Genomic DNA, 13,899 nt, shown 5'->3' with positions numbered 1-13,899 from the left:
CGGTTGGAACGCCTCTTGTAGGCGTGGTCAATTATTTACAGGAAGTGTATGTTTATTTTCTTTTATTATATCGCCGCCGAAGAAAACGTGTGAAGGTAGGCATGAGGTTAGAGTACAACATTTGTATTAATATGTAAAGACAAACTTGTAATGCAAACATATTGCAAATTCGAGCTCATTGGAAAAATGTTGCCATGGAGTTGGGTGTTGAGCGGTCAAGCCCCTCGGATAATCTCTTAACGTTAAACTTCCTGCAAGTTTCAAGGTAAAGTTAGATTGAATTGTCCTGATAGTTAATTGCTTTTTCAATGTTTTTTATTAATAATAAAGACGCCGCGTACACAATGGGTTGTTGGGTTTCCTATAACATGATGTTGCGATGTTGACGTCTGAGTTACGCTAACTAGGTTAGCGAGTAACGTCTTTTTGTACTTTAGTTCTCATGCTGACCGGAAGCGGGGTTTCTGTGAAGTGATGGTGCATTGGCAGACACGTTCAATATAAATTATATCAGCTTTACTTTATGCTTCAAAGTGGAAGTTAGCCAGAATACAACAGGAACGTATCGCTAAAGGCATCACCAATCAGCTATTCAGACTGACGTTAGCCGCATGCAGTCGCCTGATCATATGCACTGTTGATGTTTTCAGGGCCAGTTGAAGTACCGTTGGTGGAAACGGACGTAGGAGCCATTTACCCGTCTTTACACACCCGTCTAGTACAGGCCCAGCAGTCGTCCTGCCTTACCCTGTGTGAGGAATGGAGGCCACTCAAATGATCAGTGACTCAATCTTGGAGTCAGATGAGGAAGAAAATACAGAGAAGAATGAAAACAAGAAGGGACGACCATTGGCGAAACTGTGCATCTTAAAAAATGAACACATCCCTGAGACAGGTGAGTGGCTTACTACTGCTGTTATTACACCAATACATTGTGGATTTAACTGGCATAAACAGGTCTTGTCTCTGCATTTCTTCTAATGGACGTTCTCTGTCACCCAGAGTTGCCCCTCTTTTTGGGAGATAATGTTGTGGGCCGTGACCCCAATACCTGCACCCTGCCCTTGCCAGCACCCTCAATATCCAAGCAGCATGCCACCATCAGCCTCTCTGTCTACAGGGGAAAAGGTCCTCGCAATGAAGTGGACATAGAGGCTTTGATTTGGGACCTAGGGAGCATGAATGGGACCCACAAGGGCCACTTCAAGCTGACTCCTAACGTACGCTATGCCCTCAGTGAACGTGACAGTTTGGTGGTGGCAGACATCCCATGTCAATATGTCAGCTGCACTATAGACACAGTCTCCTCTAAAGGGTATACGATGACTCCTGCGAGTAGAAATTCAGGGGTAAATGCCAGGTGGCCAGATGCCTCGGGAGAAAAGGGAGGTGACACAAACACAGGGAGCAAGACATGTGTCAATGGGGCTTCAAAGTCTAGGGTGTCATTACCTGGTCAGAAGGACACAAGGAAGACTCCTGTCAGAACCAGTTGCCTGTCCTTTGAGCAAACTCCAACCCAGCCACAGGGGACCCTGGTCCCAGAATCTGACTCGGACTCCGACGAGGAAAGAGGAGAAAGAAGGCGCAAGGCTCCAGGTATGTTAAATCATGCAAGTGCTTATAGAAATGAAGCCCTGTTTTTTGTATCTTAAGTTTTACATCTTTATTATTTTTTTTTGCAGGGTCCGATTCTGACTCTCATATATCAGGTCCCACCTGTTCAACATTCCTGAGTCCCACAAACAAAATTGTCCCTGAAAGGTATATTAGTAATATCTTACTTTGGGCTTTTATTTGTACATATTAACATGTAACACAGACATTACAAATCTCTGTAAGTATGTGCATCGAAACAGTGAATTTTTTAAAATTTATTTCTGAATTATAATGCTGATCACATTTTCTTCCACTGTTTACAGTGAGGATGAAAGTCCCATCACACCGTCTTCCTCCACTAAAAATCGGCCTTCCAGACATGTCAGCTTCAGTAAGGAGGAGCCAGACGGAGAGATGGGGCAACAGCAGCTAAAGAACAAAAAGACACTTGCAATTGTGGCCGACAGTGACGAGGACGAAGAAATGGCAGCGCTGGAGGAGAGAACGCCTGAGGAAACTGAACAACATGTGCCAGTGAAACAGGAAAGCAATGTCAGTCTTACTGGTGAAGAGGACATGCCCGTATTTTCACCAGCAGTCTTAACAGATGCAATCCCTGTATTTGACATGGACAGTGACACTGATATGGAGGGAGAAGAGGAGATGGTGACACCTGCAGGCCCAGTGACCTTGCATACATACCAACACGCTGTTCAGCCACCAAACACAGCCCAGTTACACATGGACAGTGATTCAGATGTCGATGAGAATGCCTTGCACGAAGTTCCCAAATCTGTGCCTTCCTCTGCTGACCACGCTAAACCTCCTCATGTTATTTCCGTTATTCAGGCAGAAGGCATCACTATGGACAGCGATACTGATGTGGATGATGACGACGTGTCAGACGCTGCTATTAAAGCAAAACCAACATCACTTCAAAGCACACACGCGGCTGACTCTTCCCCTTCTACGCAGCGCAACGATTTACACCTAGACAGTGACACAGATATTGATGAGGAAGAAGAAAAGCAATGTGGAACAAATAATTCATGCTCTGAAATAGATGAAACTCCTACTAGATTAGATATCAAGCCAACTGGGCCTGAATCTGCCCCTGCCGCGCCTCACAGTCTGAATCTAGACAGTGACACAGATGATGAATCTTTTCCTGCCGCTGCCATCAGTGAACTCTCGGTGGTGTCTGCTGTCACCGAGTCCATCACCGCTAGGGATGCAGGACCTGTTTTGGGTCTTCTGTCTGACAGTGACACAGACGAGGAAGAATATTCTTCTCTGCTCATACCTGTCGTTATCTCAACCTTGTCTGTCGATCTTGGTACCACGTCAGAAGCTCTTCAGTCAGATTCTGATGCAGACACAGATGTTGATGAATGCAGTGTGCCACCAGCTGGGGACGGAGTCAATCCAGCCTCTCTCAGAGGGGACAGTGACACAGATGTGGAAGATAAGGAGGTGGATTTTGGAGAGGCAGGTGAGAACCAGATTCCCAGCCTGCGCAGAGAAATTACACCTGGGTTCCTGGTTCCTCTTCAGCAGAACTGCTCTACTCCGGTACAGGCGTCAGGTAATCAGTCCATCTTCAAATATGAACTTAATGGAATGCATCTAGGCTGCAGATAGATGGTGTTCAGTGTTGTCTGATTTGCCAATAATTTTTTCAATTCATTGTTTGTTTTTTAATAAGATGATGGAAAATAGTTGAAAAATCCCCATTTTATTTACCCACAGCCAATGGTAACATATTCTGTCTGCTTGTTCTGTTCAATAAACAGTCTAAACTCCAAAATATATTCAGTTTCCAAAGAGTTAAAGAAGTTCAACTGGGAAATCTTTTACTTGAAAAATGACTGAAACATTTAAGCAATTATCAAAATGGTTGCCTCTTAATTTTCTCTTGATCAACTAATTGTTGCAGCTCTAAAATATATTACATATTCATTTATTTGTATTTTTGTTTCAGGATATTTCTGTTTGGTGGAGGTATTTAGACAAAACCTTTCGCTATTGTATGGCTTTTTTAATACACTTAATTTATTAATTCAACACAATACCACAAAACCGTATTAACAGTACAAACAATGAAAAAGAAAAGAAAATACAATTACAGTTGCACAATTAAAGACTCACTATCATAAGTAAAGAGTTGACCAGATTCATACATTGAATTGACAGAACAAGCATTTTGCAGTGGCTCTTTCTTTAATAACTTCCCAGGTGTGAAAACTAAAAACTGATAATAAACAAAAATAATAACAATATCGTACAAGAAAACAAAGATAATTGGCGCTCAAAATAGAAAGAGGCCAGAACAACTGGTTAAATAATCGAAATAATCAATGACAGGAACTCAGATTTATTTATATTTTTATGTGATCCATTTAAAGAGGACCTCCTTTTGTCACTTTGAAGACCCATCATGCCCTCATTGATCCACTGTATATATTTGGCATTTTAATATGAAATATAAGCCTGTTTAAAATGCCTTTTTAATATAATTGAATTTGTTATTTTCCCTTTTGGGATGGTTCCAGAAGAAGGAGGACTGGAAGATATGGAGACTCAGGCTTTCCTGATTCCCTCATCAGGTCCATTTAGACGTGAGTAAATTACTTTTGACACATAACTTTGTGTCGGTTTATAAGCGGATGGGTATATCAGATGTAAAGCATCACACTTCTTTATTTTGTCTTTTTTTTTGTCTATAGGTGCAAGACCTATAGAATTGTCTCCCTGCACCGACCTCCTGGAGGATGACTTGTGTGTTGTGGCTGAGACCCAGTCCTTCATTCTTCAGACCAGAGACTGTCAGGGCAACCCTCCAGAGGACCACAACAAGAGCCCCATCCAGTCCTCTGTTGATGAAAAAGGCGAACAGTGCATTCGAGAAATGTCTTTCCAGCTGGGATTGTCTGACAGCAGCCACCTGGAGGGTCAGGCCCAAGCTCTAGCCATGGAGAGCACCCAAGCTTTTGTCTCTGTGGTGGAGGGTGCAAATCTGGAAGATACCCAAGCAGATGCAGACGGAACTTCCTTGGAGATTCAAAATCTGCAGGCCTATAGAGAGGATGAGGAACCTGCCAGATGTCCAGTAATGTCTGAAAAAGAAGGCCGAGTAGATTTAGCCCTGGAAGCAACACAGGCATATATTTCAGAGCCGAACAGTGAAAGCGATGAAGATGAGAGAAAAAACACTGCTACTGCTGAGACTCAGCCTTTCCACCTTCCTACCTTATCTACTCTTGCCATGGCTGAAACCCAACCAATGTTTGCCTTTAAAGAGGATGAGGAAAGTTTGGATGAAGGAAATGATATTTCCTCTGTGCTACAAGTTAAGTCCAGCCCACAGCATGTAACGGAAGGGAGAGAAGAACACGTGGAGGCTGCTCAACCTCAGAAGAGGCACCTCCGTGATGCTCTTTCTGTGGCTGAAACTCAGCCCATGCATGTAAGTGAGAATGAGGAAAGTGATGATGAGGACTTGATTCCACGAAGAAGAAGAGCAAAGCCACAGCAGCTTGAAGAGGAGCTGACACAAATGCTCACAAACTCTGACTATTCCCTTGTTGAAACCCAGCCAATGCACATTGGTGTTGCTGAAACCCAGCCCATGGCTACAAGTGGAAATGAGGAAAGCGATGTTGAGGATTCAATTCCAGGTCCACGAAAAAGAAAAGAAAAGCAGCTGTGGCTCGAAGACGAGCAGACACAAACACTCACAAACTCTGAGCTCTCTACTGTTGAAACTCAGCCAATGGATACAGGTGAAGATGGAGAAAGTGATGAAGAGGACATGATTCCAGGTCCACGAAAAAGGAGAGCTAAGCCATTGCAACTTGAAGACGAGACGCAGCCCCTCACTAGTTCTGGAGTTTCTGTTGTTGAAACTCAGTCGTTGGGTATAAGTGATGAAGAGGTCTCAACTCCAGGTCCTAGAAAAAGAAAAGCAAAGGCACGACAACATGAAGAAGAGGAGACACAGCCCCTCACTATTTTGGAAGTCTCTGCTGTTGAAACTGAGCCCATGGTCGTGGGTGAAAGAAGAAAAAGAAAAGAAAAGCCAATTCAAGAAGAGGACACACAACCGCTCACAAATCCTGAGGCCTCCACTGTAGAAACTAAAACTGTCCGACAGTCTCAGAGGGGGAAAGGGAGTCAAACTGAAACCAGTGGTACGCCTGTTGGAGGTAGAAGGACACGGGCGAGATTAAGAGAAGAGGAGGAGCAGGCAGAGTGTTCTGAATCTTCCAAGAGACCGACAAGAGGGAAAATTAAGGAGTTGCCAACTACTAGAGGAAGAAGAGGGAAATCAAGGCCTGTTGAGGAAGAGGAGGAGGTAGAACAGGCTAAACGCGCTAGAGGGAAAAAATATACGAGGCATCAGAAAGATAGCGAGGAAGAAGAGGAAATGCTTGAAACAGAAAGAAACAATGCTGAAAATGACAACCTAATAAAGGAACAAGAAAAAGGTAGGGAAGAACAAGACAAATTAGAAGGGGAAAGAAAAGATAAAGAAGAGCAAGAAAGTGTGCAGGCTGAACATGCAGAAAGGTTCAGACTTGAGCAAGAGAGAGCAGAAAAAGAGAGAATAGAGAGGGAAAGAAAGGAAGAAGATGAAAAGAAAAGAGCTGATAGGGAACAACAGGAAGAACAATTGGAGAGGGAAAGAAAGGAGAAGGAAGAAAAAGACAGATTAGAGCGTGAAAAGGCAGAAAGAGAAGAGAAGGAGAGAATAGAAAAGGACAGAGAGAAGGAAGAAAAAGAGATACTAGAGTGTGAAAAGGCAGAAAGGGAAGAGAAGGAAAGAATAGAAAAGGAAAGAAGGAAAGAAGAAAAACTGAGACTAGAGCGTGAAAAGGCAAAAAGGGAAGAGAATGAAAGAATAGAAAAGGAAAGAAGGAAAGAAGAGAAACTGAGATTAGAGCATGAAAAGGCAGAAAGGGAGGAGAAGGCGAGAATAGAAAAGGAAAAAAGGAAGGAAGAAAAACTGAGATTAGAGCGTGAAAAGGCAGAAAGAAAAGAGAAGGAGAGAATAGAAAAGAAAAGAAAGAAGGAAGAAAAACTGAGATTAGAGCGTGAAAAGGCAGAAATAGAAAAGTTGGAGAGAGAAGAGAAAGAGAGAACCGAAAAGGAAAGAAGGGAGAAGGAGGAAAAAGAGAGAGTGGAGACAGCAAAGAGGGAACGAGAAGAAAAACTTGAGAGAGAGAGGAAGGAACAAGTAGAAAAACAAGAAAAAGAGGCCAAAGAAAAACAAACAAAAGAGCAACAAGAAAAAAAGAAAAAAGTAAACGACTCCAAAACACCCGCAAAAGGTCGAAGAGCTGCCCCGTGTACAACGGAGCCGCATGAAGACTCCACCAGATTAGCCATTGATGACGTCCCAGCAAGGAGAACCCGATCTCGCTCCAACTCTTCCAACTCCGTCAGCTCGGAGAGGTCTGCTTCCAGTGTGACCCCCCAGGGGAGCCGGGGGAGAGGCCGAGGCCGAGCAGCGAAGAGGACCAGTGGCCCGCCGCAGGCAGTCGGCGCCAGGAGCAGCAATAGAAGTAGAACTGTAGCTGCAGAGCTACCACAACAGGACAGCTATGATATTCCTCCTCAGGGAGCCCTTTCGAGGTCCAACTCCACCAGCTCTGAGATTTCCAGCTGCAGCTTGAGCGGAGGAAGAGGAGGCAGGCAGCGAGGAAGAGGGAGGAAAACAGAATCAGACTCCTACCCTCCCATCAGTAGTCAGAGTGGCCAGACGGTGGCTACCAAACCTGCAGCCAGAGGCAGGAAAGGCAGGAGAGCAGAGGAATCTTCTAATGAGGTTCCCAATGACATTGAGAAAGATAAATCAGATTCTCAGCAGGCTAGTACCACTAGAGGGCGGCAGCGAGCTAATGCAAATGCCTCTAAACCTTCTGCTGGAGATAAGAAAGGCCCTTCAAGTCCGGAGTGTGTCAGTGAAGATTCACCTCTGCTTAAAAGGAATGTCAGGGGCAGAGTCCCAAAAGTGGTAAAGTGTGAGACCGTGGAGACACCAGTAGCTCCTGCAGTCAGTGACGAAGAGGAGGCTAAAGGGAAAAGAAACGGAAGAAAAAGAGAGTTGGAGGCGAATTCGGATGTGGATGCCAGCTGTAGCTCCAAAATATCCAAAGCGAAGGAGAAAGCCCAAACAACAGAGGCAGCAAAAGAGGAAACAAAAGATGAGAGTCGAGTCCAAGTTAAGAGAAAAGGTCGGGCATCCAGCGCTCAAGCTAAGAAGAATGCAAGAGATTCCCCTGCTGAATCGGAGGTGATGGAAGAGAGTGAGAAAATGAAGGTGACAGTTGAGAGAAGAGGCAGAGGTCGGCCATCAGTGGTGCAGAAACTGAAGAAGGAGAAGCAGGAAGAAAGTGGAGCATCCTTTGACCAGGATCCACATTTGGAAGAATCAGAGGTGACTAAATGACTTACATTTTAAACATGCATTGGACATTTTAAGGTGTCAGAAGTTGTTGTTTGAGTGAGACAAAACTACAGTAGGGCTGTAGAATAAATCAGATCAAATTGAACACTAAGTAGTATATAATTAGTGTCCAGGAACGTCTGTCCTTGAGTAGGAAGGCTTTTACCTTGGCTAAAGGCCCTGGTGTATTTTTTCTCCGAGTCAGCCTTTCCAGCCATCATAATGTACTGCAATCAACATCCGGGGCGGCCTGCGTCTCTCCAACTCTCTGAGCAACAAGAGTAGCCTGACCCGCTCTGCATCGCCATTAATACACTAATGAATTAAGTGGTTTAGTGGTTTCACAGTTACTAGCTACTCTGACATTTTATGAACATTGCCTTCTTTGCTGCACATATTTCTATATGACATATTGCTCATCCTTCTCCTTGTATTTGTTATGCTTGTCCTTGTCCGTTGCTTGTCCTTGTCTCCCCTCCCCCACCTCCCTTCAATTTCACAGCCCCAGACTCCGACCAGCAGTGTATCCCGGAAGCGACAGGCTCTTGTGGACTCCTCACCTGTGGCAAAGACCCGCCGCGCCTCCTCTGCTTCCCCGGCAGCCGACGGTCAATTACGAGCTGCCAGACAGGCCTACAAGGTTTTATATGTCTTTGTACACATGTGGTCATATTTGTCAGATTGTCAAAATTATGCAGAAAAGGCACATTTTACAGTCATGACAATCACATTGTGCTATGCTGATATTGTTTTAAAAGATCTTCATTCAGAGTATGTTGATCGTTGTATTCAGGGGTGAGTGTATTGTTTGAACACAACAAAAACAGACTGGACAGGGTTGTTCAACTGGGTGGCAAGACAACGGCATACATGTAGCTCACAGCAGATCCACAGCACCCTCTCAGGCCGGAATTTGCACTTCCCTGCAGCTGCTTAAAAAGCTGTTAATTTCCCAAATGATGCTTTTTTTATGATACATATATATAACATGATGATGTCATATATGTTTTGGGACATTTTCTTGATATTCTTTAATGCGTTTTAAGCAAAGCAGTTTCTCCTCGGGGCAATAAAGGCGTCACACATTCACTTTTTGCTTTAGGATTTATAGCGATTCAGTCAAACTTAACAGAATTTAAGTTTGCTTTGGTTTGTTTGTGCAAATACATTTTTACTTGTGAGCTTAAGTTCCCTCTAAGCACACTGTTCTGTTATTCATTAGGAGTGATAATTAAATTTGAACCAACCAAATGATACAAAATGCATCACGCTGTGCTTTGTTAACTTTACAGGAATCAGACTGAGATTTGTTTCAATGTCCCCGTTTCTTCCACTTTTAACCTCACAGGATGACGGATAACCAGAAAACTGTTCAGTAAGTTTCACACGACTCACCTCTGAACAACACGGTGCGTCTGTCTCTCTCCCTCAGGTGTTGTTCACTGGTGTGGTGGATGAAGAAGGGGAGAGAGCGTTGGCTGGTTTGGGAGGCAGCATGGCTAAAGGAGTGGCAGACATGAACTTCCTCGTGACTGATAAGGTGCGCAGGACCGTCAAGTTCCTGTGTGCGGTGGCGAAAGGAGTCCCCATTGTCAACACACACTGGCTGGATGAGGTTCGTTGCTATATTAGCAGTTGAAACTAGTCTGGGGCCAGTTTTCTCTCTCTCTCTTTGAGAAATGAATGTGGAAGTATAGTCACATAGACACCATCCTCGTTGTCTTTCTCCCCTCCCCCTGTGTTTCAGAGTGGTAAGGCTGGGAGCTTCCTGTCTCCTAATGCGTTTGTTGTGAAGGATCCAGAGCAGGAAAAGAAGTTCAATTTCTGCTTGCAGGAGTCTCTGAGGATTTCCAGCAGTCAGCCTCTCTTACAGGTACGCTTAACACAGCCATACCATCTATTTCTGTGCTTGTATTGTTTCTCTGACTGAGAGGTTGACAGTGTCATTGCGGTGGTTCCCTTGGCAGACGGCACACGGTTGGTGGATAATAAGACACTGTGAGGTAAAGTGACTTGTGGTGTCATCCAGACACGCTCGAGTCAGAATCATCTTCAGTGCAACAAACCTTCACATTTTGTCACATTTTAAACCTTCTCAGCCTCTTTCTTGAACATGCTCCGATCTTTTCATGAGCACATGAGGCTTGTTTACCATAACACTTTGGCTTGTGGGCAGTAATTTGACATTAATTGTTAAAGTACCAATTATGTTTTATGGGCACTTTACGGATGGATGCGGGCAGTAATGCTTCCATTTCTGTTTCACTTTCTACCTGACACTGTTCAGATCACTATCAGAGATACTTTGATACCACACACCATGCTGACACTAGCTCAAATTGGAGCAGGTATAGACATGAAATACCAAATTTCATTCCTGAGCCTTACTGTATTTGTGAAGGCGTTCTTGCAGAGACGCATGTCGTGTACTCCATCTCTTGTCTGCTTTTCTCTTTCTCTCAGGGCTATGAGATCCATGTTACAAAGTCAGTGAAACCAGAGCCAGTTCACATGAAAGACATAATCTCCTGCAGTGGAGCTACCTTCCTTTCTAAGATGCCCTCGTCTCACAAGGTACCAGTCAAACGTTCTCCCCCAGGCCTCACATACAGTAAATGAACATAATTGTTATGATAGTCTGTCTATTTATCTTATCCTCTGACATATCTGTGACCATTCACTACGCCCCTCTCCTCTCAGCCTCAGACTGTCGTGATTTCCTGTGAGGAGGACTGGCTGCTCTGTGGCCCGGCTCTCTCTGCATCGCTCCCAGTGGTCACAGCTGAGTTCATTCTCACAGGGATCCTTCGGCAGAAACTTGACCTTCAGACCCACAAACTGTCTGCCCCTGCAAATACGCTACAGCTTTTAGGAGGAAGGGGAAGGAGCAAGAAGAAGACGTAGCACCGCCAGGGTACACTGTATTATAAAAAAAAATCATTGTTTGCGTCTAGGAAGTTTTTCCATGACACATAGATTCCCTTTTAAATCAGAGTGTGGCAGATACACTAGTGAGCCAGCTGTTCCTCTGTATGAAAGACTTGAAGAATGTATTGCAACATATTGTGGATGTAGCGACGGTGTAATTTAAGAAGGTCAGCTGTTGCACCGCATACCGGTTTGTAAGACATCAATGGAAGAAACACAACTTAGGAAACTGCAGTTGTCCCTTTTGCCTTGCACATGCGAAGAAATGTAGGTTTTAAAGTTGTAAAAGCTAAAAGCGATGTTGCTGCTATGCAGAATGGGAGATAATTACCCATCAACCGTCCTTGTCACTTTTCAACTTTCATCCTCCCCTCTCTTTGTACGATAACAAGCAGAGCAGGAATTAACACTGCTACAGTGAATTGCTGCTACTCTCTGTGTGTGCTGAGTGCTTTGGCTCAATCAGCCAGTTTGGCAGGTAACCAGCCATCAAGTGGGAGTTGTATAATCATGTTTGGGTGGTGGAATAGTAGAATCGATGAGGGGTGGGGGGGTTGTTTTTAAATACATCAGCTACGGTGGCCAGTGGATGAAAAAATAAGATTGTTTCCCCGGCCTGATAAGAGCATAGTGTCTTTTTTATATCGCAGTAATCATGAACCTACAGTGTGTCTTTTTCCTCTTACTCCATTAACGCTTCATCCAATCCGATTGCGTCCAGGGATGAGACGCGGCTTCCACATCAATATCTCATGGCTATACATTTATCTGCAATGTGTTAATGTCTCCATGTTATGTCAGTAAAAATGACCAGTACACAGAACTCACATTTGGTTTCTTTCCTGATCTTACCTGAAATATTGCTGTACCATTTGGTGTTTTAAAATTGGACTCACTACCTTGCAACTTGATTTTTAGAACTATCAAATAGCTAATTTCTCAATAGCAAGTTTATATTTATATCAAACTAGGAAATCTGTTTATTACCAATTAAAACATTAAATCTTGTCGATATTATGTGTATTTATTTTTGCAACTTTGTACTTAACCTGCATATTTTGGTATTTTATTATGCAGCCTTGTTACTAATATCTGTGTTGTTTAGGCTTTGATGTGTCGCTCAGACCTAAGTGGACCTTGTATTGCCAAACTCTCATTTCCTTGGTCAAGAATGAACCTTCAAGCTCAAAATTGACTTTGCGGCTTTCAGGACTTTAGTTTCACAGTCTGCACCCTGAAAGGTGGCTCATCAACCAAGAAGAGGATCTCTCTTTATCTATAGTTTAAAACATATGCCAGATATCCTCTTCTGAAGCCTATAGCTAGAGGATGACTGATGATCAGGTTTGTTTCTTAAAGCCTTTTTGTTGTTTCTCAAGAATTATTGATGAGTGGGTTGTACTGAACAGATGAGCATCTGCCAACATATCTGAATTGTATTTTAGGACTGAACTGTTTTCCCCAAGCCAATAGACTAATCAAAATGCTCTTGTTTTGTGGAAAATTTAGGAAATAAATGTGATGTGATGGGAAGCAATGCATCAAAGCATCAATGTGGTTTAAATGCCAATCTAATCCGAACACATTATCAGCCTCTTTGGCCATACTGTCTGAGTTTAATTTGTTTATTGACGCATAACTTTCTGCTGAGTCGGCATCATCCTCTGGAGCTTGCCTGTGGAACACCTCGTGGAATAAACCCCCTCCTCGCTGTCAGATGGCCATAGGTGTCTTTCAGGAGGCGAAGGGTGGCCGGTGTTTCCCGACAGTAGTCGAGTGGCTCCGAGAGAGAGAGCAGAGCCCGGAATATTCTGAACACCTTCCAAATGTTGAGCCCGAGTCGTGAAGTGCAGCTCTTCAGGGGGGCGAGGTTGGAAGGGAGGGAGACGACGAGGGAGAAAACGGGCCACGTACACACAGATTTCCTCTTCTAAAATCACCCCGACGTCTCCGCTCACCGCACCGCTGCTCCGACCGGCCAGTTAACGGTAGGTGAGCTGCAAAGCGGCGCTTTTCCTCCCGAACATGCATGTGCGGATGCGTCCGAAATCTGACGAGTGCGTTACGGGTTAAATTCTGCAGGTTTTTTGGTTGATGCGCTTATCGGCTATCCCGGCCCTGAGGTGCCTGGTCAGACCTAAATCTGTGAGGTTTATCACCAACTGCACATTATATTGCCAATGAGAAAAGTGCTATATATGCAGATATATATATATATATATATATATATATATATATATATATATATATATATATATATATATATATATATATATATATATATATATATATATATATATAGAGAGAGATATGTTTTCATCCAGGCACCGTGTACACTGGTTGAAGCGGTCCCGGGATGGAGCCGGCTTCGCCATAATTGGATATTTTAGGGTTATTCCATTTCATTTTTCAGCCTTCAAGTGAGAGTCAATATAATGCTTTTTTTTGTTGTATGATGCAGGATGATGTCAGATGTGTCTTATTAGGCTACCGTCTATGTAAACAGTTTACATTGAAAAAAAGCAGGTAGGTTAAGTCTGTACCGGTCATTAGTCCACCTTAAACATGGGGTGTGGGGGGGGGAAATAACTTTTATTATCACGACCACCATTATTTCTATCATAGGAAAAAAAAATTGCTTAATTATTGTAATGTATATACTTATTTTTTCCTAAGGCTGCCTTCTCTTCATTTAAGGAAGTCATGTCAGTAGTTGATGTGTCCTGTACAGTTAACACTTAAAAGCTTAATAGCATCCATTATCTGAGAGGATGCGCCAGCCTGAAGGCTGTGCTGCCTCCGCCTGCAGTGTGCTGCTCAGAATGTGACCAGAGCTGCACAGAGGCCAAAGCACTGAGAGCAATGGCTCAATGATAATCTCATCTTTTACCATGACCACAGCCTATATCCTCTGTGTGTTCGTG

General features: G+C 43.6%; 1 protein-coding gene across 1 annotated transcript; it reads left to right on the top strand.

Moving 5' to 3' along the window:
* Window positions 1-759: 759 nt before the first annotated feature.
* Window positions 760-11,937, top strand: mdc1 (mediator of DNA damage checkpoint 1; the record flags this gene model as incomplete). Its single annotated transcript, XM_079227270.1, has 11 exons — window positions 760-895; window positions 1,003-1,599; window positions 1,686-1,764; window positions 1,923-3,184; window positions 4,152-4,217; window positions 4,326-8,038; window positions 8,550-8,687; window positions 9,480-9,662; window positions 9,795-9,920; window positions 10,511-10,621; window positions 10,748-11,937. The coding sequence occupies 11 exons, from the start codon at window positions 760-762 to the stop codon at window positions 10,949-10,951; spliced, it is 6,615 nt and encodes a 2,204-aa protein (XP_079083396.1). The 3' UTR covers window positions 10,952-11,937.
* Window positions 11,938-13,899: the final 1,962 nt, after the last annotated feature.

This window comes from Taurulus bubalis (genome assembly GCF_910589615.1).
Source record: "Taurulus bubalis genome assembly, chromosome: 12".
NCBI lineage: Eukaryota > Metazoa > Chordata > Actinopteri > Perciformes > Cottidae > Taurulus > Taurulus bubalis.
Note: the sequence above shows the minus strand (reverse complement) of the source record. Positions and strands in the feature narration are given on the sequence as shown.